This window comes from Corvus moneduloides, chromosome 2, assembly GCF_009650955.1.
Source record: "Corvus moneduloides isolate bCorMon1 chromosome 2, bCorMon1.pri, whole genome shotgun sequence".
Lineage (NCBI taxonomy): Eukaryota > Metazoa > Chordata > Aves > Passeriformes > Corvidae > Corvus > Corvus moneduloides.
In genome coordinates, this window is record NC_045477.1 from 122849645 (window position 1) to 122873751 (window position 24107).

Below are 24107 nucleotides of genomic sequence, written 5' to 3' on the forward strand. Positions count from 1 at the left end.
TACAGGATTAGAAGGGAGTGGGTGAGAAGCCAGCTGAGGACACTCCGACCTCACAGAAAAGCCTTTAGTGGCAGAACCCATCAAGAATTAACTCCTCTCTGGCAGTGCCCACCCTGGGGAGAGGCTCTGACAGCCCTGGGGCCTGACAAGCCCTGCAGGAAGGGAACGTGTCCCACCCCGGAGCAGCGGAAGGCTGGGCAGCGCAGTCCCGGGACTCGCTCCAGGGATGGGGCCCCTGTGCCAGCCCAGCAGCGCCGGGCGCGGGGGCTGCGGTTCCGCACGGCACAGCAGCTCTGCCTCCCACCCAGAGCAGCTCCCGCAGCCTTCCCTGCTCCTGCACAGCCCAGCCCACGGCCGCAGCCTTTCCCTCCCAGCGGTGGGCGGACGAGGAGCAGCGTTTCTGTGAAGGATTGCTCACACCCGGAGCTCTGCCCTGGGTGTGTTCTGTAACTCGGTCGTGTCTCATCGAGCCCAGCCTGGCGGGCTTCAGGGAGCCAGGAGCCCCGGGCTGCAGCAGAAACTCTGAAATTCCGTATTTTATCGGGAAGGACCATCCATCCAGGAGCAGCCCCGAGGCACCACGCACAAGAGGTCAAACAGTTCTACCACCTGTGTGTGATTTAGGGTTGTCCAGTGTGAAATTGCCTAAATCAGTCCCAGAGTGCCAAATTCAGAGTCACAGACCTCGGGTTTTTCCTGGCTTTTCCCGTCGGACACCAGCAGCATCCGGTGCTGCTCCCACCTCAGCAGAACTCTGACCATCACCCACAAGCATCTGGGATTTAGGAATATGGAGAAAGAGCGGGTAGGGAATCTGTCACTGGTTGGTTGGGGTAGAGGAGTGCTCATAACACTTACAGGAACAATGTTTTTAGGGAATCGTGGGAAAGGGAAGTGGTGGTGAACAGGCAGAGACCAGTGGCTAAAATGAGTGTCCACGACCCAAACCCTTATGGTTCTGCAGGGAATCCATGCAAACAGGAGTTATTTTGTGTGTCTCCATTCTCCTGGGAAGATCTTTAAGATCCCAGTTGCATCACTAAGAGCAACAATTTATAATGAAATTTATAAAAAAGTTATACTTTGCCCCGGGGTGAGACCCCCCCCAGGGTGCTGGTTCCAGCCCTGGGACACCAACATCAGGAGGATGTGGAGCTGCTGGAGCCAGTCCAGAGGAGCCCCAGAGCTGCTCCAGGGCTGGAGCCCCTCTGCTCTGGAGCCAGGCTGGGAGAGCTGGGGGTGCTCACCTGGGGAAGAGAAGGATCAGGGAGAGCTCAGAGCCCCTTGCAGGGCCTAAAGGGGCTCCAGGGGAGCTGCAGAGGGACTGGGGACAAGGCATGGAGGGCCAGGAGCCAGGGAATGGCTTCCCAGTGCCAGAGGGCAGGGCTGGATGGGAGATTGGGCAGGAATTGTTCCCTGGGAGGGTGGGCAGGCCCTGGCACAGGGTGCCCAGAGCAGCTGGGGCTGCCCCTGGATCCCTGGCAGTGCCCAAGGCCAGGCTGGACATTGGGGCTTGGAGCAGCCTGGGACAGTGGAAGGTGTGGAATGGGATGGGGTTTAAGGTCGCTCCCAACCCAAACCAGTCTGGGATTCTATTCCACAATTCTCTCAGTGTTCTCCGGGCCCGTGGCCCCACTGGGGTCATGGTCTGGGGAGGGTGACCCAGTGAGGAGAGAGGGATGGAAGAACAGCCTGGGAACAGGACACTGCTCCATGCCATACACCCAACTCCAGCAGGACCATCCAAACCCCCCAGTGTGGCTTTAGTGATAAGAATCAACTGGTGCAGAAGGAGGTCTTGGTTAATATTCCCTGGGAGCAGGGAGTATGTTGAACTGGGAAGAGTTGTGGGGTCAGAGGGGGTGACTGGTTAATGTCACGAGTGTCCTCGAGCTGCTGGGACAGTGCTGGGGTTACAGTCACACAGTGTCAGGTGGGACACTCCAGTACTCACCTCCCGACAGACTGAGGAACCACAGAGGCCACGGCAGCTCCAGCTTCCCGGGCTCCTTACAGATGGGAATGCAGGGGGAAGTGGAAGGGATGAGAGCTGGGCTGGCTCCCCCGGAGCCGGGAGGGCCGGGGACACCTGAGGCCACCCAGCCCGATCTGGTGGCCCAAAGCACACCAGCCCAAAGTCTGTGTCAGGATGGACATCCCAGGGCGTGTCCTGGAAGGGAGCTCAGCGGCCCCGTGGAGAGGCTGGGTGGCCCCAGGAGGGAGGCTGGAGAAGAGCACTCCTGGGAACGGGCACCATGGGGCTAGGGGCTGCTGCTGCTCCAGGCACGAGGGGAATTTGCTGTTTGCACCCCTGCACTGCCCCGGGGCTCCCAGGACACTTGGTCCTGCCTTGCCAGGGGAAACCCTGGATTCCTGCCTTATTTTCTTCCCGGTCCTCCATGGTGGCAGCAAAGACTGGACACAGCTGGGAGGATACACCCATGGCCTTGGGACATCCAAGGAACGTGCCCAGCTCATGCAGTTCTGGCTCCCAGTTTGAGTTTAAACTGATCTGTAACTTAGAGTCAGGTGACAATGGTCCCTCAGGTGAGACAGGAAGCAGCTACTGGAATTGAGGGATTGGACTTTCTTGTAGGTGTGGGGAGGTTAAGGTTGGACAATGGGGAAATTTCTTTATGGAAAGGGTTGTCCAGCCCTGGCACAGGCTGCCCAGGGCAATGCTGGAGTTACATCCCTGGAGGGATTTAACAGGATGTGGCAACTGGGGACACGGTCAGTGGTGGCCTTGGCAGTGCTGGGGATGGCTGGACTTGACAGTCTCAGAGGGCTTTCCCAGCCCAACCCTTACACACCCCTCTGATCCACGAGAAAACATGGGAAGCACAACTGAACTCATGCTAAATCTGTCCTAAAACCATGAATACAAACAAAGACAGACTGTATGGCTTGGAGAGGGAGTCAGAAATCCCAGAGCGTGCAGCTCCAGGGCAAGTCCAACCCCTCTGCTCCTGCTGGGACCTCACAAGGTGCCAGCACCTGCCCTGTCTGGCAACAGCGACTGGGACGTGTAATGGACACCATGGAAAAGAGACTTGGGGCTTCTCCTCCACCAAGGGCAGTGGGAAAGCAAAGGCAGAAGAGCAGCAGCATCAGCGGGTTCAGGGGTGGTGAAGAGCAGTGAGGACTGGTGTTCCTCGGGAGCCAGGGCTGGCACCAGCGCTGGGAAATGTCTTTGTTGGTGACACAGACACCGGGATCCGGGGCAGCCCTACACGTTTGCCATGGACACGGAGCTGGGTGCTGTGGTCACACGCTGGAGGAAGGGATGGGGCATCCAGAGGCACCTGGACAGGCTGGAGAGGTGGCACCGTGCCAGCCTCATGAAGCTCAGCAGGGCCAAGGGCAAGGTCCTGCGCCTGGCTCAGGGCAATCCCAGCACAAACAGAGGCTGGGGAGGATGGATTGGGAGCAGCCCTGGGGAGAAGGAGCTGGGGATTGGTGGGGAGAAGCTCCCCAGGCCCTGGCCATGAGCACTGGGACCTTAAATCCCCGTGCCCTGGGCTGATCCCCCAGTGCGGGCAGCAGGAAAGGGATTGGGATTGTGTCCCTGTGCCCCTGTGCTCAGGTGAGAGCAGAGCAGCTGGGGCTGCCCCTGGATCCCTGGCAGTGCCCAAGGCCAGGCTGGACATTGGGGCTTGGAGCAGCCTGGGACAGTGGGAGGTGTCCCTGCCATGGCAGGGGTGGCACTGGGTGGGCTTTGAGGTCCCTCCCAACGCAGACATCCAGTGTTCCCGTGGTTTCCCAGAGGGATGGAGCAGCGCTGCCCTCAATCTCTGTGGAGGTGCATCCCCCAGGCGAGCCCTTACCTGCTCCAGCTCCTGCTCCGCGTATTTCTGCCGGCTGAGCTCGTTCTCGGTGCCCTCGCGGAGCTCCCGCAGCCTGTGTGCCTCCTGCTTGGCAATGCTGATCTCGTCCTGCAGCTTCTTCTCCAGGTGCACCTTCTCCACCTCCACAGAGCGGTGCTCCTCCTGCGCCTTCTGCAGCCTGCAGCACACAGAGAGCCAGAGCCAGTGCCAGGCCGGCTCCCCGGACACCACAGGGAGCCCGGGCACCTGGGTGCCCACCACGGCCCAGCCCTGCTCCTGCCTGTCCGTGGGGACACCAGGGAGAAAGTTCACCTGGCCAGGAAGAAAGGAAACTATCAACTGCTCAGGGTCAGCTCTATTCATTCACCGAATACTCATGATGCATTTTCTTCATTTTCTGAAACACATCTAGATTTCCTCTAATGAGCCTCAAATTAAGCTGAATTTTTGGGGTTTTCACTAAAGTGAAGACTTTGATAAAACAAAGCAGGGGAAGATCTGCCAGAGCACATCAGACCACCCAGACAGGATGGCTCCATGTTCCCTCCCCAAAATCCTGCAAATTCAGACATGTCTTAATCTTGCCTGGATGTTCCTATTTTTCCTCATGACAGAATTAAATCAGTAGGAATATATGGCAACAACTGAGAAATGGTGGCAACAACGAAACCCTGGATCTCCATGGATCTGTGGGATCTTACATGAGGAGCTGACCTGCACTGAGGCTCCCAGCAAGGCCCCTGCTGCACGTGGGCTGGGGCAATGCCTGAGTCACCGACTCTTCCAGGTCAGAAGAGACCACTCCCAGCACCAGGAACCAGCAGGTGAGATCACCCCTGCCATGGCAGGGACACCTTCCACTGTCCCAGGCTGCTCCAAGCCCCAATGTCCAGCCTGGCCTTGGGCACTGCCAGGGATCCAGGGGCAGCCACAGCTGCTCTGGGCAACCCGGGGGCTTCCACACAATCAGCTCTTCCATACAACCCATACATCTCCAAAACAGAGCTGCCCACTCCTTTCAGGCATCAGTAGGATGTGCCAAGACTTGATGATCTTGATGAGTCACTTAATGGACTGGAAAAGTGTCACTGCTGAAGGATGTTCTCAAAGGTGCTTTGAAGATGAATAAAAGCTGGGGTTTTGTATGAACATTCCCAACTCCTCGGGAGCGTGTCTGAGCTGCTCAGCAAATTCCAGCAGCAGTGGCACTGGAGAGGCATCCCGTGCCTTCCAGAGGTCTGTTCAGCACTGAGCTTCACCCAGCCAGCACAGCAGGGTCCATCAAGCTCTGGAAAAGAAGTCTCTGAGCAGAACTTCAGCACAGCTTCTCCACAAGTCCGGGAGCACTGGGGCTGTCCGGAGGTTCTGCTGTTCCCACGGCAGCTGAGGAGCCCAGCTGAACCCCGCTGGGGAAGCACGAGGAAGGGAAGGAGTATTTCCCCTCAAGAGGCCTCTCAAGGTCCCCAGTTCCCCTCGCAGTCCTTGAGCTCCTGCTCGGTGCCCTGTGTGGAGGACGGGCCCTCCCGAGCTGCTCCGGCTTAAGGCTGTGCCGAGCACAAGCGGTTTTGTGTTTCTTCCTGAGGGGCTTTAGAGCATTAGTTGAACTTCCCAGGAACATCCACTTGTTTACGTGGCTCTGCCCTCGGCAGCAGGGCCAAGGTCACTCCCCACAGGCACATTCCCAGTTCAGAGCTCAGAGGTGAGCCCAGCCGAGCCCTCCCGCCCCAGACACTGCTGCTCCAGGGGATGGACACAGAGAAGGGATTCCTGCCTCCTCCAGATGCAGAAAAAATAAATCAAACTTTCATTGGGAGTATTTCCGAGCTGTAACAAAACTCCACGAGGCTATGTGGAGCCAGCTGTGGATTGCAGCTGGCAGAGGGGAGTGGACTTTGTGCCAGGGGAACGTGCCCAGTGCGGCTCCATCACCTGGGAGCTCCCTCGGGTGCTCGCTCTCCTCAGACCCCAACTGGTCCCATCCCACTGGGGAACAGGAGGAGCCTTTCCAGCACCACTCAGGGGCAGGATGGATCCCTGAAGGCTGTAACGAGCACGTAGGCAAGGAATGGGGCTGCAGACCTGCGGATACATCGCACAGATCCCCAAAACCTGGCTGCCTGCAGGTCTCCTGACACCCCCGGGACCTGGTGCTTGCACAGGGCACTCACTGCACCCCTGTGATCGGCCAGGACGAGCACCTGGGATTGAACCCTCTGTTCAGAGAAGTCACTGGGAATGCAGCCCCCAGCTCACAGGGCAGCCTAGCTGAGGTTTATCCTCCCAGACTCCACTGAAACCTCACAGAAAATCGTTCTAGCCCCAGACTATCCTGCTCTGTTATTTGCTAAATCTGCCCTTAAAATATTCCATTGCCAGAGCACCCCATGGGTTTGGCATCACCAGGGCTGAAGGCTCTTCCCTGTCCCAGAAGATCCCTGTGTCTAGAGGGTCTCTTGGAGCACGTTCTCCCATCAGTAGCTTTACTGGAACCATTGCAGTAATTCCTGGGAGCAGAGACCCCATTCCCGAGGCTGCAGGATTTGATCCATATGCCGAAAGCCCAGATATTCCTATTTAATACTTCAAAATGATGTATTTTTTTCACTTTCCAAGCAACACTCTTTGATTTAGGTATTGCTTCCCCACACAGTGGCAAGAACTCAAGAGGGGATGTGTAAATCCTCTGATTGCTCTGCTGTTCCAACATGCTTTTTCCCCATCAAAAGCCAAGGTGAAACAACCTTGGATGACAAATTCCACGTGAGCTGGATTGCATGGCAGGAGGTGGGACTGGATGAGTTCTGAGTGCCCTTTGAACCCAAAGCATTCCCTGGCTCTGTGACTGTGAAAGAACACACAGATCTTTACACACGGCCACTCCACGCATCCCTGCAGGAGCCAGGCCCCCACCCCAGCTCCAGAGTCCCTCAGGAAGGGGCTGACTCTGGTGTGAGGCACCAGGACAGCTAAAATAAAGTATTTCCTGAAATCTAAAGGAATAGGGACCGTGCAGGAAGAACTGAGTGCTCCAGCTGGATGGACAGTGGAAACCTACCTCTCCTGTAGGTCATGGAGAGACTGCTCAGCCCTGTGGAGACCCTCCAGGTCCTTCATCATCTTCTTCATGTGCTCCTTGGAGTAGCGGTTCTGGATGTAGGCGAACCAGCAGCCGCCCACGCCGATGACGATGGACACCACCAGCATGAAGTCCTTGAGGTGGTTGTGACGGGTCACTGTGAGAGACCAGAGACACTGCTGGATTCAGAGGATCACAATGATTAACCCCAAAGTGCTTTGCCTGCACCACAGTGGGACAGGAGAACTCAGGAGAGTCTTACAAGGAATTGTGGAACAGGATTCACCAAGGGAAAAGTTGAGCTATGTTGACAATTAAAGGGAAAACCAGAAGCTTGAAAACATTTATTCAATTTGGAGACACAACAACAACAACAACAAGAAGATGAAATTCCAAGTCTTCCAGCTCCAATTTGCCTGGCAATAAGTGGTACAGGGGCAACTCCACATAGGAACCCCTCCAGAACAGCTGTGATCTCACAGGGCAGCACAGGAAACTAAGAACAAAATAATTACTTGAAAAAACCCTGCTGAGATCACAGAGCTGGGGCAGCTCAAGTGTCCAACTGTCAAGTTGCCAAACTTCCCATGAGAATCACAACTCCATGTGGAAACTCCCTTTTTCAACAGTTAGTTCAAAGAAAGGTGTTGATGCATGTGAGAGGATGAAGGTAATTAAGTGGGGGCTCAAGTGCAAAACAAAACCCAAGATGAGTCAATCAGAATTTTTTTCCTGTAACTCAACCAAGTGTGTGCTGAAAGAGCCACAAATGAAAGAGCAGCTCAGTCCAGAGAGCTGGGACTCAACGATCAGGATGCACTAGTTTTGAACCAAAAAACAGGTGATTCACACCAGATACAGGGAAAAAATACCTGTACTGAGAGGGGGAGGCCCTGGCACAGGGTGCCCAGAGCAGCTGGGGCTGCCCCTGGATCCCTGGCAGTGCCCAAGGCCAGGTTGGACATTGGGGCTTGGAGCAGCCTGGGACAGTGGAACAGGGTGGATTAGACAGGATTTAAGGTCCCTCCCAAGCCAAGCCGTTCTCTGATCACAGCTAAACCACGTCTGCCACACTGGCAGAGCTGGGGGCACACGGGAGGGGACCTGGGAGGTGGAAACTCGAGTTGGAAAGGCAGAGCACAGCCCAGAATGACCTGGCTCGAGGGCTGCCCAGCAGCCCCACACCAGCCGGACACGCGGGGACAGTGATGCTGCTCCTCTGCCCACCATGGAGGGGCATTCCCACAGAGGGAGAGGGCCAGGACCCCTCCCCAAAGGCCCAGGAGACACCCAAGCACCATCTCCCCACCACGTGTGATCCATCACTCCCTGGAAACGCCCAGTGTAAATTCAACCCTCGGAATTAAACAAGGTGAGCGCTGGCGCCGCTTCCCCTCCCGGATGGATTATCACAACATCCTCTTCCGAGGGAGCAGATCCTGGCAAGTGGCTGCACATCTCTCAGTCTGAATCCTCTCAGCTCCCATTTGGAGAGCAGCAGGGCTGAGAGCTCAGGTGGTTTGTGTTCCACCCTCCCACAGCCACCACAGCTTTGTTCTCCTGCCCCAGCCAGAGCTCAGGCACGTCCAGGAGCTGCCTGGAGCAATCCCCACCAGCCCCACCCTGCCCTGACCCCTCTCCTGCTGCCAGTGCCAGCCATGCTCAGCACCAGCACAGCAGCACTTGGACACACCCTTCCTCTTCACCAGCACTTCCAAAGACACGTGGATGAGGAAACTGAAAACTCAGCTTGGATGTGAACGTAGAAGCATGGAATCCCCGACTGGTTTGGGTTGGAAAGGGAGCTCACAGCCCATCCAGTGCCAGCCCTGCCATGGCAGGGACACCTCCCACTGGCCCAGGCTGCTCCAAGCCCCAATGTCCAGCCTGGCCTTGGGCACTGCCAGGGATCCAGGGGCAGCCCCAGCTGCTCTGGGCACCCTGTGCCAGGGCCTGCCCACCCTCCCAGGGAACAATTCCTGCCCAATCTCCCATCCAGCCCTGCCCTCTGGCACTGGGAAGCCATTCCCTGGGTCCTGGCACTCCAGAGCAGAGGAGCTCCAGCCCTGGGAGCATCTCCATTTTCCCACCTTCATTGTAAAAGCTTTTTTCTGGTATCTCATCCAAATCAGCTCTCCTGCAGTTCCTTCTCCCTTGTTGAATCATTTCATCTTCTTTCAAACACAAAGCCCAGGCAGAGCTGCAAACCCAACAGGACATCAAGTCCTGCAGTTGAGCAGAACAATCACTGATAAAACCGTGCCTGTTCTCCCTCCTTTCCCCAAAAAAAGGAAATAAGAAAGGGAGAGAAGTCAGTTTGCTATGGTGTACGTGGCTTTTCCTGCAGTCTTTGCAGGTATAACGTGTGCTCAGGTCTGCCTGGTGCTGAGAGCAGCCAAGGCCACACGGGTGCAGGACAGGCTGTGCCAGCCCCACTGCTGGCCAGGGACAAATCCAGAGGGTTGAAATCCCAATAAACTGGACAGGAACAATCTGAGGCTCCGCTGTGGAACGGCCGCAGTGCCATCGGTCTCTGGCCCAGGGCGAGAGGAGCAGCAGGGAAAGAGCTGAAATGACACAAAGTTCTCTCCCAAGGTCAAAAGCAGCAAAGCTGCAGCTGCAGAGCCTCCAGCCCTGAGACACCAACATCGGGAGGATGTGGAGCTGCTGGAGAGAGCCCAGAGGAGGCCCCAGAGCTGCTCCAGGGCTGGAGCCCCTCTGGAGCCAGGCTGGGAGAGCTGGGAGTGCTCACCTGGGGAAGAGAAGGCTCCAGGGAGAGCTCAGAGCCCCTTGCAGGGCCTAAAGGGGCTCCAGGAGAGCTGCAGAGGGACTGGGGCCAAGGCATGGAGGGTCAGGACCCAGGCAATGGCTTCCCAGTGCCAGAGGGCAGGGCTGGATGGGAGATTGGGCAGGAATTGTTCCCTGGGAGGGTGGGCAGGCCCTGGCACAGGGTGCCCAGAGCAGCTGGGGCTGCCCCTGGATCCCTGGCAGTGCCCAAGGCCAGGCTGGACATTGGGGCTTGGAGCAGCCTGGCACAGTGGGAGGTGTCCCTGCCATGGCAGGGGTGGCACTGGATGGGCTTTAATGTCCTTTCCAACCCAAACCACTCTGGAAAATTCCATGTTTCACCTCAAGTTGTGCTTTTTTGTGCCAGATAAATTCCTGAACCACAGGACAGGACCCCAAAGTGACAGACACAGAAGAAGGAATCACCTCACCTTGCTTAGATTACAATTGTATCACGCTCCCTCGCACTTGGATAATTTCAGAGCTGAAGTGGTCAGACCTGTTTGCTGTAGGAAATGGCAGGGCTGGAGCCTGGCAGCAGGAACCAGACCTGGAGGGATGGCAGGAGCCTGCAGATCCACATAGCAACTGGCCATGGAAACTGGCTGAAACCTCTGCCACGAGCCAGACATCCAGCCCTGGAGCGGCGGGTTGGGAAAAGCTTCACCCAGCAGCAGGAACAGCACCATGCCCACCTGCTGTGATCCCCACACACAGCGGCATGGCTCTGGATTCAGGAGCCTGCAGGAGCACTGGGGCTCCAATCTAGGCTGCTTTGATTCAATGCTTTTATACCTGTGGTGAACAGAGCTTCAAGAGAGGAGACAAACCCTTGAAACTCTGTACCTGGGCACCACATCGCCCTGCCAGCAGCTCAGAGACCCCCAGAGCCCAGATCCCCCCCAGAGCCCACTTTATCCCCAGAGCCACCTCCCCTGACCACAGGAAAGGAGCTGGAGCAGGAACACATCTGAGACCACCACAACACCACGGTGTAAAAGCAGCCTCTGCACCTCAGAAGGTCACCGAGCACTTCCCGAAGCTGCTGATTGCTGCTGGCTCCTGAAAGGTGTTTTGCAATCCACTCCCGAAGGAACTGGTTTAGATAAACAACCCCTCCCCATGACTGGAGACAAAGCCATGCAGATGACCAGAAACCAGCAAACTTTACCTTCTGAAAAGGGATAAATCTCTCCCTCAGGTGCAGATTTAAAGTGCATTTCCTCTCCTCACATAGCCTGTATATAGTCATAGAATCACAGAATGGTTTGGGTTGGGAGGGGCCTTAAAGCTCATCCCATTCCACCTCCTGCTGCGGTCAGGACACCTTTCACTCGCCCAGGCTGCTCCAAGCCCCATCCAGCCTGGCCTGAAAAGCTTCCAGGCACAGAGATCAGAGGGGTGTGAGCAGCCCTCGGCCCGGAGCAGCCTGACCGCCGCGGTTCCCTGCACTCTTTGATCTCCGTGACCCAGGGAGGCTCAGATCCCAGAGCCAAGGGAGCCGCAGGGCAGAACAGAACAGCTCCAGAACAGCCATTAATTCCAGCCAGTACAAGCCATTCACTTTGCCATTTACACAGCACTAAGAACTCCAGAGAAATTCCACCCCCAGCAAGGAGTCGCTGGGCTGGAGCCACTGTTGGAGGAACTCACCCCAGACGGCTCCACCAGCCACCTCCACGGCCACCAACTCACCAAAAAACTTCACTTTTAACATGGGTAACAAATATAAACCAAACTGTGCCTGCACAAAAAGAGGCTTTTCAATAACTGTGAGCAAAAATGGCTGATGGTACAACCCAGGCTTGTGATTCCTTTGCCATGGCTCTGCCAAGCCTCACACTGGGGTTCACACTGTGCAGGCAGTTTTCCCAGGATTGGGTGGGAATGGCTGGAGAGCAGCCCTGGGGAGAAGGACCTGGGGGTGCTGGAGTGGGAGAGGCCAGACATGCCCCAGCCACGAGCACTGGGACCCTGAAATTCCCATGCTGATTCCCCGGGATGGGCAGCAGGAAAGGGGGAATTCTACCCCTCTGTACCCAAAACCCAGGAGGAAGCCATGGCATAGAGGGAGAGAGGCAAAAGCACCTTTAATAGGGAGCAGACAGGAGCCAGAGGGAACAGATGCAAAGGGAGCACCTGGAGCGTGGAGATAGGCATCAGAGAGCTCGAGATGCTGATAAAGCATCAAAGGAGCCCACGCCTTCGTATCAGCCATCCTAAACTCCTTCTGATCCAGCCTGCTGCTCCTTCCCTCCTCCTCCAGAGGTGGGAAATTCACAGCCTGAGTCACCAGCAGAGCCTCAGGACATAAGAGTGGAGCCCCAGGAAAGCCCAGGACACAGTGACAGAGCTCCAGGACACAGTGACAGAGCTCCAGGACAGTGACAGAGCTCCAGGACATGGTAACAGAGCTCCAGGACATGGTGACAGAGCTCCAGGACATGGTAACAGAGCTCCAGGACACGGTAACAGAGCTCCAGAACATGGTGACAGAGCTCCAGGACACAGTGACAGAGCTCCAGAACATGGTGACAGAGCTCCAGGACACAGTGACAGAGCTCCAGAGCTCCAGGACTCAGTGACAGAGCTCCAGGACATGGTGACAGAGCTCCAGGACACGGTGACAGAGCTCCAGGACACGGCAGCAGCTTCCCTGGGAGCAGGCAGGATCACGGCCCTCCAGCAGCTCACCCCCCACCCTCAGCACCACAGAAGGCCAGCAGGCTTTACCCTGTGCACACAGGAGATCCCAGCAGGACAGGATGGTGGGTCTGCACCTCTGCGAGCAGCCCTCTGAGATGGGAATGCCAGCCCAGCACGCCTCCAGCCTACAGAGCTGCTCCCATAAGCCCAGAGACAACCTGCTCCTGCTCCAGGGGAACCGTGCTGGGATGAGCTCCCTGGGTGAGGCTGCACTTTGGGTCCTCCAGGCCTGGCTCTGGTGTCCAGAGTGAGCAGACACAGATCCTCATGGCCAAGGCCTTGCTGGCCTTGGGGGTCTTTCCCAACGCTGGCAATGGGAACCTGGGTACTCACACAGGGGAGGCCCGAAGAGCACCGTGTCCAGGGCCTTGAGCTGCAGCTTCTGCCGGTGGCTGCGGTCGGTCATTTTCAGCACTGTCCCCATCATGGTGGCGTTGTTCACTGCCAGCCTGCACAACAGGGGAAAACAACGAGCTGTGGGCACATCCACCAGGACCAGGAACACACCAGGGATTAGGGAGATACGGGAGCAGGGCCTGGCAGCTCCCTGCTACCAGAACAAAGCCCTCACTGTTGTTGTCTCTGAGCCAGGGTGTCTCTAGGACACTTTGCAGCAGCATTTTTAGGACTGGGAGAGAGCAGGAGAAACCAAGGCCAGGCCTAATTCATTAACCTGACAGCATGAGGGACTGCTTTCCCATCAAAACCCATCTTTTGGTGTCCTACCAATCACTTATAACTATTTTTAAACCAAATCTCCATTGCCTTTACATCCTGTGACACAGACCATGAACCACAGTTCTCCCTTGGAAGAAATGTGGGCACACATTGTGCTGCCTCAAAACCACCCTCATTTTATCCCCAGTAATCCCTCCTTCCCAGTCAGTTTAAAAGCCCCTTTTTCAGTGACAGGAACCTTTATCCAAAGAGCTGCACTGAGATTCTTCAAACCTGTTACAAGTTTAGGCCAACTCCCAGCCAGTGTTTCTCTTACACGGAATGCTGGAATGGTTTTGATGGGAGGGACCTTAAAGCCCATCCAGTGCCACCCCTGCCATGGCAGGGACACCTCCCACTGGCCTAGGCTGCTCCAAGCCCCAATGTCCAGCCTGGCCTTGGACACTGCCAGGGATCCAGGGGCAGCCCCAGCTGCTCTGGGCACCCTGTGGTGGCTCTGGGCACCAGGGCCACCCTCCCAAGGAGCAATTCTTTCCCTGTATCTAACCCAAATTTCCCCTCTTTTCACTCACAACTGGAGCAGAACAGGAATCAGGCTGGGCACTGCACATGCCAAGGAACTTAAGGTGATGAGAGAAGCTGACCCCTGCCAGGCCCTGGTTCTCTCCCTGAACATGTCCCATAGGAACACTGGGCACTGACCTGGGCACTGCACTGACCTGGGCATGGCACTGACCCTGGCACTGCACTGACCTGGGCATGGCGTGGCCGCTCAGCTGCAGCTTCCGGAAGGTCTCCTCGTACTGGGGCAGCTCCACGTAGGAAATGAGCCACTGAACCACCTCATCAACCGTCCAGTTGTACACTGAGGAGAGCACAAACAGCTCGTTAGGGGTACTGAGCCACTGGAATCGTCATCAAACATCAGAGTCACAGGTTTGGGTTGGAAGGGCCCTTAAAGCCCATCCAGTGCCAGCCCTGCCATGGCAGGGACGCCTCCCACTGTCCCAGGCTGCTCCAAGCCCCAGTGTCCAGCCTGGCCTGGGACACAGCAGATGTTTTTACTGGACAGAGGGGGCTTTGTTACACCTTAATTTATCATCCTCTGTCCCTGCTCAGCTCCAGCCGCTCCTCCCCAGCTCCAGCAAGCCCTGGAGCTGCCCTGGGAATCAGCCAGTGGTGACAGTCCCCTCCCGACACCCCTGTGCCCACAGCCCTGGAGCCCTGCTCCCTGGGCAGCAGCTGGGTGAGGAAAAGGCCCCTTTTGGCCAGCTGTGGGCACGGCTGCAATGCCAGCATCGACTGGGCCCACGAGGATGAGAAAAGAGGGCTCCAGGGAGCCCAACACCTCCCACAGGGAGCTGAGGGACGAGGGATCTGGGAGAGATGAGGGATGTGAGAAAGATGAGGGAGCTGAGGGAGATGAGGGATCCGGGGGACATGAGGGAGCTCAGAGAGATGATTGATCTGATGAAGCTGAGGGAGCTGATGAAGCTGAGAAAGATGAGGGAGTTCACAGAGCTGAGAGGGATGAGGGAGAGGGAGCTCAGAGAAATGAGATGAAAGAGATGAGAGAGCTCAGAGATGGGTTACTTTCCACGCGTGACCAGGAACAGCAGCAATGGAAGGGAGGAAAGGCAGTGGCTGGAAAATAAATGCAACAGGCCCAGCCACCCCATCCCTGTGGGATGTCAGTGCCCTTCACAGCTGCTTTTCACACCCACAGCGAGGAGCAGACCTTTCCTACCAGCCTGGTTCCAGCTTCATTACTTCAGTTCAAGCTCCAAAATTAGGCTTCAAATATCCCTGGAAGTGTTCCAGGCCAGGTTGGATGGGGCTTGGAGCAACCTGGGACAGTGGAAGGTTCCCTGCCGGGCAGGGGATGTGACTGGATGGGCTTTAAGGTTCCTCTCATCCCAAACTCTCCATGATTCCATGACATCAGACCACCCTTTAGAAACCAGTAACTCATTCTATCAGCCAGATCTACAAGATGATGAAAGGGAAAACAAGAGCAGGAACTAAATCCAGCACTGGGACACCCACTGTGCCACGGCAGCTCTGCCAGAGACGTGGCAGGTCCTGCATGTGCCAGAGGCAGGGCCAGAGCCAAGGCAGCTCAGTAATTAAGGCGCCTGGGGAGTATCAAGAGATGTTCTCCTCCATCCCTTAATGATTTCTACCCTTTCCCAGCTGACATTAAGATACATGCCAGGCAAAGCCATCTGTAAACAGCCCTGTAATGAGATAAATATTTCTTACACAAGGCGTTCCTTGGACACAGGACACACAGGGACTCGTTAAGAGTCATGGAATCACAGGATCCTGGAGGCTGGAAAAGCCCTCTGAGCCCAGCAAGTCCAACCATCCCCAGCACTGCCAGGGCCACCACTGACCATGTCACCAAGTGCCACATCCACAGGGCTGTGAAATCTCCCTGGGATGTGCTTCCATCCCTGTCCTGGGAAATTGTGCCACTCCTAAGTGACTTGGACAAGAATTTTCAACACATCCCTGTCCAACTCCACGGGGGAGAGAGTCTGGTCTGGGACACACAGCTCTGGAATCATCACACAGAGTATCACAGGCTGCTTGGGATTGGGAGGGACCTTAAAGCCCATCCAGTGCCAGCCCTGCCATGGGCAGGGACACCTCCCACTGTCCCAGGCTGCTCCAAGCCCCAATGTCCAGCCTGGCCTTGGACACTGCCAGGGATCCAGGGGCAGCCCCAGCTGCTCTGGGCACCCTGTGCCAGGGCCTGCCCACCCTCCCAGGGAACAATTCCTGCCCAATCTCCCATCCAGCCCTGCCCTCTGGCACTGGGAAGCCATTCCCTGGCTCCTGGCCCTCCAGCCCTTGTCCCCAGTCCCTCCCCAGCTCTCCTGGAGCCCCTTTAGGCCCTGCAAGGGGCTCTGAGCTCTCCCTGGAGCTCCTCCTCTTCTCATGCACAGCCCCGTTGTGTTTTCAATCCACCCTGCAAAGGCTGCACCTCAGTGTCCATTGAGTCCCCCTGAGAATGGGAGGGATTGCTGCACTCCCTGCAGCTGGATCCACAGAGCTCTGGAAACACAGAGCACATCCCACCCAGAGCAATTAAAGGGCTAAGACAGAAAAATCAAACACAAACAGGACACAAACAAGAAACTGAAACTGATGAACTGATTAGAAGACTGAAACCCAGTATTTCAAGGAATGGACATTGACAGAACTCTTTTAGAGATGAGAGCACTGAAAAAAAAAAAGGATTAAATTCTGTGGAATTCTGTGTGACAGCACTGGGGAAGCACTTGCCAACCTTCGAAGTTTGTTCCAAGATTCCCAGGAAGTTTCTCACCAGAGGCTGAACTCCCACCACGTCCCTGGGTGCTGGGATGAGTAACAGCATTTTGGAACAGCCTAAAGTTATTTCTGCATGGACTGTAGTTACGACACTCCCTGGATTTTATCCTCCCTTCTTTTCACTGTGTGAAGCAGCTTTTCAGGTTCAGAAAGTTTCTCCTCAGGAAACACAATCTGCAGGAAAGCTCCCATGCAGCTCTACTGAATATTTAGGATGTTAGCATCCCATTAAAATTCCATCTGACACTGGGTGCTCAAAGGAGAACCTGGAACTGGGCAGATTTGGCTCTGTTGAACACACACGTCTAGGGCAGAGGAACAAAACAATCCCTGATACTTTGGTGGCCACGCTCAGGTGCAGCACTGACAGTTTGGAAGCACAACCCCAAGGAAATCCTGGAAACCCACACCTGACAAAGGGAGCTGGAAGAGTACAAGGACTGGTACAAGGCAGGAAAAGCAGCACATTCCTCCTGAGAGCTGCACACTCTGCCCAGGGCAGCAGAAATCCAAACTCTTTGGCACTCTTGGGAAAGGATTTCTTGGCTTTTTGCCCTTTTTTTACCTTCAGATGTTTTCCAGGCCTTCCAGAGATCCTCCACACTGATGAGTTTGTCTTCTCCATGGAACGTGCTGTGCTTGACTGCGGGGTCATGGTAATTCAAGTCTTCCCTCAAGAACTAGGAGAGGAATTAACAGCAGGATTAGGCTTTGGCTCATCTTCCAGGGACATGAGGAGCACTAAAAAAAATTCTGATTAGTAATAATTTTGATGGGAAAGTCCTAATAAATCTGAATAAATAAAAAATTATTAATTTATTATTATTTCTTAAAAAATAAATATAAAGGATATATTCGATATATAAGATACACACATCTGTATTTTATATAGATATAAGTATATTCCCTGCTGTAGCCCTGAATATTTCTGTTCCTGGGAAGACTAGCCAGGAAATACTCAGTAAGTAAATATGTTAAATTCATTTCAATACAGGGAAGGGATAATTAATTAGAACCCTGGGACTTGGGATTCCAGACTTTTCTTTGAATTATAGTATCACCAAAAATTCACCTAAATGGCACAAAGGAGCCAGCTTTATGTCAATGGAGTAAGAACCCAAAAATTATTATTGGATTTGATCTGCACCTTCAAATCCAAGCTGGAACAAATGCCACAGGCAGGAGGGGAGGCAGTTCCACTGCAAAATATAGATAAATATCTGTATCATAGCTCAGTGGGTGCCCAGAGCAGCTGGGGCTGCCCCTGGATCCCTGGCAGTGCCCAAGGCCAGGCTGGACACTGGGGCTGGGAGCAGCCTGGGACAGTGGGAGGTGTCCCTGCCATGGCAGGGGTGGCACTGGATGGGCTTTGAGGTCCCTCCCCATCCCAAACCAGTCTGTGAAATCCCCCAGCAGACTCACATTCCAGTGCCCAACAGGGGGAACCAAAGGGTGATTCCCCATTCCCGCCCCTCAGGACACGATCCCCACGCAGGCAGCTTCATCCCGGGCTCCTCCACGTGCACCAGGATTATATCCACACCCAATGAACCTCTCTGGATCTGGACACGGTGCTTTAACATCAGACAGGGCAGGACAAAGATCTGGGCAGCTTTGAATTCCAGGCTTCCTGTAAATCCACCGCAGGTGCTGCCGAGGCCACCGAAGGTCCCGGCAGCTCCAGCTGGGGCTCCCTGCTCTGCTGCCCAAAAGCTGCCACGGCTCTTCCCGCCCGGGAAAAACAGGGAAGATGGGAGAATTTGGGAGACTTGTGGTTTCAGCAGGTGACTCAGGGCTCCAGCTGTGCCAGTCCCTGGCCGAGAGGCGATGTTGACCCCTGGTGGGTGACGCCGTGACCCAGCGGGAACGCGGCAATGTCACCGACAGCACCGGCCCTGCTCCAGCTCCGGCCCGCAGCAGGATCAGCTGCTGCTCTGTATATTTAGCTCGGGGAGCACAGAAAGGAAAAGTGATCTCTCTGCTTCCCCTGGGCTCCCCATCGCCACAACAAACGCCAAGGACTCGGCAGAGGGGACGGAGCTGGGCTGGGGGGACGTCCCAAAAAACGAGCAGGGAAAGGATGCGGGATAGGGCTGTGGGAGCTGGGCTGTGCCCACCAAAGCCCAAAGAGACCTTGAAGCAGATTATCCATCACTGCCTTCGGGGGAAAAGACAAAATCATGGAATCCCAGACTGGTTTGGGTTGGAAGGGACCTTAAAGCCCACCCAGTGCCATCCCTGCCATGGCAGGGACACCTTCCACTATGACCAGATACTCCAAACCCCAGGCAGAAGAACCACTGTGCAAAGTATTGACCTACTTGCAAACCACTAAGAAGCAGCACTTCCAAGTGTTAAAGATCCCACTGATCCCAGGCCTGGAGTCACCCAAAGCTCTGAGCCCTGGGCAGGGGCTGGACCAGACCATTTGCAAGGTCCCACACGGACCATCTCCAGGATCCCATCCAGATCACCCCAGCCTCAGCCAAGCTGTGAATCCGTAAGGACAGAAGGAAACTGTGTCAATCCCAAGTCACCCCACCAACTTCAGGGAGAGGCAAACCATGGTCAAACCAGCCAGAAGCAGCAGGACCAGAACCACTGCTTCCAACACCAGGATGAGCTGGGGTGGCAGTGGGAAGACTTGGCTTGGGAATGCTGATGTTGGTGCTCTGGGGCCTCCAACATCAGGAAAGACATGGAGCTGCTGGAGAGAGTCCAGAGGAGGCCCTGGAGCTGCTCCAACAGCTGGAGCCCCTCTGCTCTGGAGCCAGGCTGGGAGAGCTGGGGGTGCTCACCTGGAGAAGGGAAGGATCCAGGGAGAGCTCAGAGCCCCTTGCAGGGCCTAAAGGGGCTCCAGGAGAGCTGCAGAGGGACTGGGGACAACCTCATGAAGGCACACTCAGAAATGAGCAGATCCACAAAATGGGATTTTTGGGAGGACTTTTTTCCACAGAATCACCTGAGCTGGAGGGAACCCAAAAGGATCATCAAGCCCAAGCCCTGGCCCTGCACAGCCCCGACAATCCCACCCTGTGCCTGAGAGCATTGTCAAAACTCTCCTTGAACTCTGTTTTGTGGGGCTTTTTATCTGCAGAAATTCCAACTACTGAAGCGATTTTTCAGACCTTCCCATCCCTCCCACATCCCTGGATCTGTGCCACCCTCCCTCCCGAGCACCAGCTCCTGCTGTGCCGGAGCCAAGGGCCAGACCCGGCCACGTGCCGGGAGCTCGCTGTGCTCCGCAGCCTCAGCAGCTTTTCTGCACTACCAACTCCATCAGAATTACAGACAGCTCCTGTGTCCAAGGCCTCTTCCCGCTCAGTGACCCCAGGCAGCAAGACCAGGGCTTGGGAGGAGCCAGAGAAAGACTGAGCAGCAACACAAACCTTGTTTCCTGAGGAAACCAGGCTGGCAGCATCCGAGAGCCTTGGCACCGGGAGCCCACATCCCAAACAGCCGGAGCGGCCTTTGGTGTGAGCATGGAGACAGGAATAGATCCCTAATTAGAAGATTTCCCCATAAGGGACAGTTCTTTCACTGTAATCGAGGCCACTGATGTCATCTGAAACTTCATTGAAAATTAACTTCCCAACAGGAAAACTGCAAGGATGATTTATGGACAGCGTGAAATTGTGGGACAAAACTCCACCCACAATTTATTTTAAAAATACCATTGTCTGTCTGTCCCCTTCTGCCCAGGCAGGGGTTTCATTTCAAACAAAATATTCCCATGACTTACCCCCAAAGGGCAGGGGCCAAAACAGTAAATGAAAATACGAAGTTCTCAACCAACCAGAAAAATGCCCATCCCCGGAAGTGTTCCAGTCCAGGCTGGACATTGGGGCTGGGAGCAGCCTGGGACAGTGGGAGGTGTCCCTGCCATGGCAGGGGGTGGCACTGGATGGGCTTTAATGTCCCTCCCAACACAAACCATCCTGGGATTCCATGAACCCCGTAAAAGGTTTAAATTTGAGCCTCCTGCATTCTTCCCAATAATCCCCCAGCAGCTGTCCCACCGTGGCCCGGAGTTAAACCTGACTGCAGAGTCCATGTGGGGGGAGAGTGATAACCTTGACAGGGAGAACCCAGCAGGAGCCAGCTCAGAGAGGGAAATTCCTGGAATGCCTCATTCAGTGGCTCCAGAGCTCATTGAAAGGTGAACTTAATGCAACTTCAATAAAAGCTGAGCAGAGGTAAAGCAGCAACTGCATGTACGGAATCCCAGGGACAGGAATCACTGAGGGTGGAAAAGACCTCCAAAATCACTGAGTCCAGCTGTAAATGCAACACCCCAAGTGCAGGTGCCTCTGGCTCAGGGCAATCCCAGCACAAACAGAGGCTGGGAAGGATGGATTGGGAGCAGCTCTGGGGAGAAGGAGCTTGGGATTGGTGGGGAGAAGCTCCACAAGCCCAGCCACAAGTGCTGGGACCCGAAATCCCCATGGATCCCAGGCTGATCCCCCAGTGCAGGCAGCAGGAAAGGATTGGGTTCTGCCTGTCTGCCCCGCTCAGGCTGGACAGTCCTTTCCATGGGGAAATTTTCCCAATATCCACCCTGAGCCTCCCCTGGCCCAGCCTGAGGCCGTTCCCTCTCCTCCTGTCCCTGTTCCCTGGCAGCAGAGCCCGACCCCCCTGGCTGCCCCCTCCTGTCAGGGACTTGTGCAGAGCCACAAGGTCCCCCCTGAGCCTCCTTTGCTCCAGCCTGAGCCCCCTCAGCCTCTCCTGGTGCTCCAGCCCCTTTTCCCAGCCCTGCTGCCCTCCTAAAAGCTGAGGAGAGGAGCTGGAAGCAGGAGCAGGAGCAGCCCTGCAAGGGCTCAGCACTGCTCAGATCCAGCTCGGAGGGGCTTGAGGAGCAGCTGTAACAGCACCAAGGCAGCGATTCTGGAGCCTCTTAGGAAACCCCATTGAATCCCTCCCACCCTGGCTGTGTCTCTGTGCCAAGGCTCTGAGCACACATTCCCAGCAGTGTTGTATACCAGGAGCTCCCAACAACTCCGGTGGGAGTGAGGGCAAGACTTGCTCAGAGACATAAAACTGCCAGTTCTGCCCAACCCTAAGGACACGAGGCTTATTCGAATGTAATGCCAAGGAGCAGCACACATGGGCTGAACTGGGCTGCCCGAGGCTGCCCCAGTCCCTGGGAGAGGCTGAGTTGCAGCTCCAGCCACTCAGTGCAGGGAACTGCCTCCAGGAAAAACACCTCATGTGGTGGAGGAAATGCAACTGGAAGCTTTTCAACGGTTTTCATTACTCAGTCAAGTGGGATTGAGGCAGAGGGAACCCTCCAAGCTGGGAACAGACACCCAAAACCAGCAGCTCCTGGCACCAGGGGCCTGTGCCGTGTCCCTGGGGACTGTCACCGCTCCAGAGGAACATTGTGATGGCTGGAGTTGCAAGAGCAGCTGGGGCTGCCCCTGGATCCCTGGCAGTGCCCAAGGCCAGGCTGGACATTGGGGCTTGGAGCAGCCTGGGCCAGTGGGAGGTGTCCCTGCCATGGCAGGGGTGGCACTGGATGGGCTTTGAGGTCCCTTCCAGCCCAAACCAGTCTGGGATTCTGTGACCTGGGACTGCAGAATTACCTGTGAGTGCCAGCAGATCCCTGCACCTACGTGCTTCCTTTCAGCCTCCAACACTTTGATTTTCCTGTTTGGCTGCCAGCTCTCCCTGGAAGACAGAATTCCTCACCTCCAACGAGCTCCCACCACAACTGAGGCAACATTACAAAGAGCTTTCCCTTTTCCAGCAGACTCTTATTTCCATCAGTGCTCATGTAAACAAAGAACAACAACTTCCTTTCTCTTCAATCCTTTATCAGCTAAAATGTCCAAGGCTGACACAACAAAAAGCTGCTCCTTTTTTCGAAGTGAGCACACACGGACTGGAACTGTTTTAGCTGGGTGCTGGAAGAATGTAGTAAATATAAAATCATGGAATGGTATGGGTTCGGAGGGACATTTAAGATCATTTCATTCCACCCCTGCCATGGGCAGCGACACCTTCCACTATCCCAGGCTGCTCCAAGCCCCAATGTCCAGCCTGGCCTTGAACACTTCCAGGGATGGGGCAACCACAGCTTCTGTGGGCAACAATAAAGTGGCTACAAACCCCCAGCAGTGAGGAAAAGCCCCCGCCAGCACTGATGACAGTGTTGAGACCGCTTGGATCATCTCGAGGTGACATGTGGCCTCTGTGATGAGGAGGAGGTACCAAGCCCAACTCCAGGCCCTGGCCACACCAGGCTGACCATGAGAGCTGCCTCCAGCACTGGCCTGGCCAGGGCACTGGGCCCAGCCCGGCCCCAGACTGACCTCGTCGCTCTCCTCCACGTCCACGTTGCCGTTGGCGTCATCGTCCATCTGTTTGTGGATGTTGCGCACAGCCTCGAAGCTGAGCTGCTCGTCCTCGTCGTGGCACAGGGCCTTGTCGATGCGGCAGAACTCTGCTGGGAGCAAAGAGCAGCAGTCAGGCAGTGAGTGGGACAGAGCACCGACACCACGGGCACTTCCCAGGGAACGGGGCCGCTGCGGGAGCCGCTGCGGGAGCCACGGCGGGCTGGGGCAGCAGCACAGCCCCCGGCCCGCCGGGGCAGGGCAGGGCAGGGCAGGGCAGGGCTGCTCCTCTCGCCCCAATCCCGCCGCCTTCCCACCCGGGACAGCTCCCCCCGCAGGGGCTGGCTCCTGCCCACGCCCCCAGCTCCACGTCTCCCTTGGAGGTTGTTGGTGTTGGCACTGCTGCAGCCGGGATGTGTGCGGAGGATGAGCTGTGTGTTTGTAAAACACGGCAATTAAAAACCCTTCCCTCCTTCCTGATTAGGGAACGGGCTTTTCTGGCTGCTTTTCACATTGTTTTCTACTTTCCAAGACTAACACTTTAAGTTTTGCTGCGTGCCCGAGTCCATGCAAGCACCCATGGGGGCCGATCCAGCCCTCCCAGGGCACTGCCAGGTGGTGACCTAGGGATGGGGAATCCTGAGGGACCTGGCTGGGTTGGAGAGCCGGGACCATGCCAAGGCCATGGAGTTCACCAGGGCCAAGTGCAAGGTGCTGCACAGGCTGGGAGAGCAGGGGGTGTTCACCTGGAGAAGAGAAGAGAGACCTCAGAGCCCCTTGCAGTGCCTCAAGAGGCTCCAGGAGAGCTGGAGAGGGACTGGGACAAGGGAATGGCTTCCCACCGGACAATGATGAAGCCTCCTGCAGAGGCAGGGCTGGTGTCCTGCTGCTTCCCAAACCTTGGAAGTTTATTCCATGCTAATTCACAGCTGTCCATGCGGCCAGCGGAGTCCAGCAGCCCTGTGAACTGGTGACCAAACCAGTGAGTGAACTGGGAACCTTTCCCAGGGCTCTCCTCTCCCCCAGGCCACTCCCGGCCAGCTGCTGAAGGATGCTAGCAGCGGTAAGGCACGCTGGGAATCACATGGACCTCAGAACACTGGAGGCCCTGAGGTTGATGTGGAGAGATTTGGGGTTCCTCTCCTACCCTGCAATAGTTTTCTCCACAGTCACTGCAAGAAGAGCTCAGAACTTCGGGCTGAGCCTTGCTGTGCTGGCTCCTCCTGTTATCTCCGAGGCAGTGAGCAGGGACACAAGATGGTCTCTGTGTTTATGCTGCCCTTGGACCTGATTCCAGAAGGAAAAATGAAGCCAGGCTAAAAGATATCTCCCAAAATATTCCACGGTTATCTTGTTCTGAGC

The 24107-nt window shown here is 55.8% G+C and overlaps 1 protein-coding gene across 9 annotated transcripts in view; it reads right to left on the reverse strand.

Moving 5' to 3' along the window:
- Positions 1-24107, reverse strand: part of STIM1 (stromal interaction molecule 1) — a 69459-nt gene that overhangs the window by 20175 nt on the left and 25177 nt on the right. For 8 of the 9 annotated variants that reach the window (XM_032101260.1, XM_032101259.1, XM_032101262.1 and 5 more), the window contains exons 2-7: positions 22725-22858; positions 16979-17093; positions 13828-13939; positions 12730-12845; positions 6883-7060; positions 3828-4005 (exon numbers count right to left, since the gene is read on the reverse strand). In XM_032101260.1, the coding sequence (XP_031957151.1) occupies positions 3828-4005; positions 6883-7060; positions 12730-12845; positions 13828-13939; positions 16979-17093; positions 22725-22858 (833 nt within the window). The remainder of the gene's footprint in view (positions 1-3827; positions 4006-6882; positions 7061-12729; positions 12846-13827; positions 13940-16978; positions 17094-22724; positions 22859-24107) is intronic. The other variant, XM_032101261.1, reaches the window with a different exon arrangement.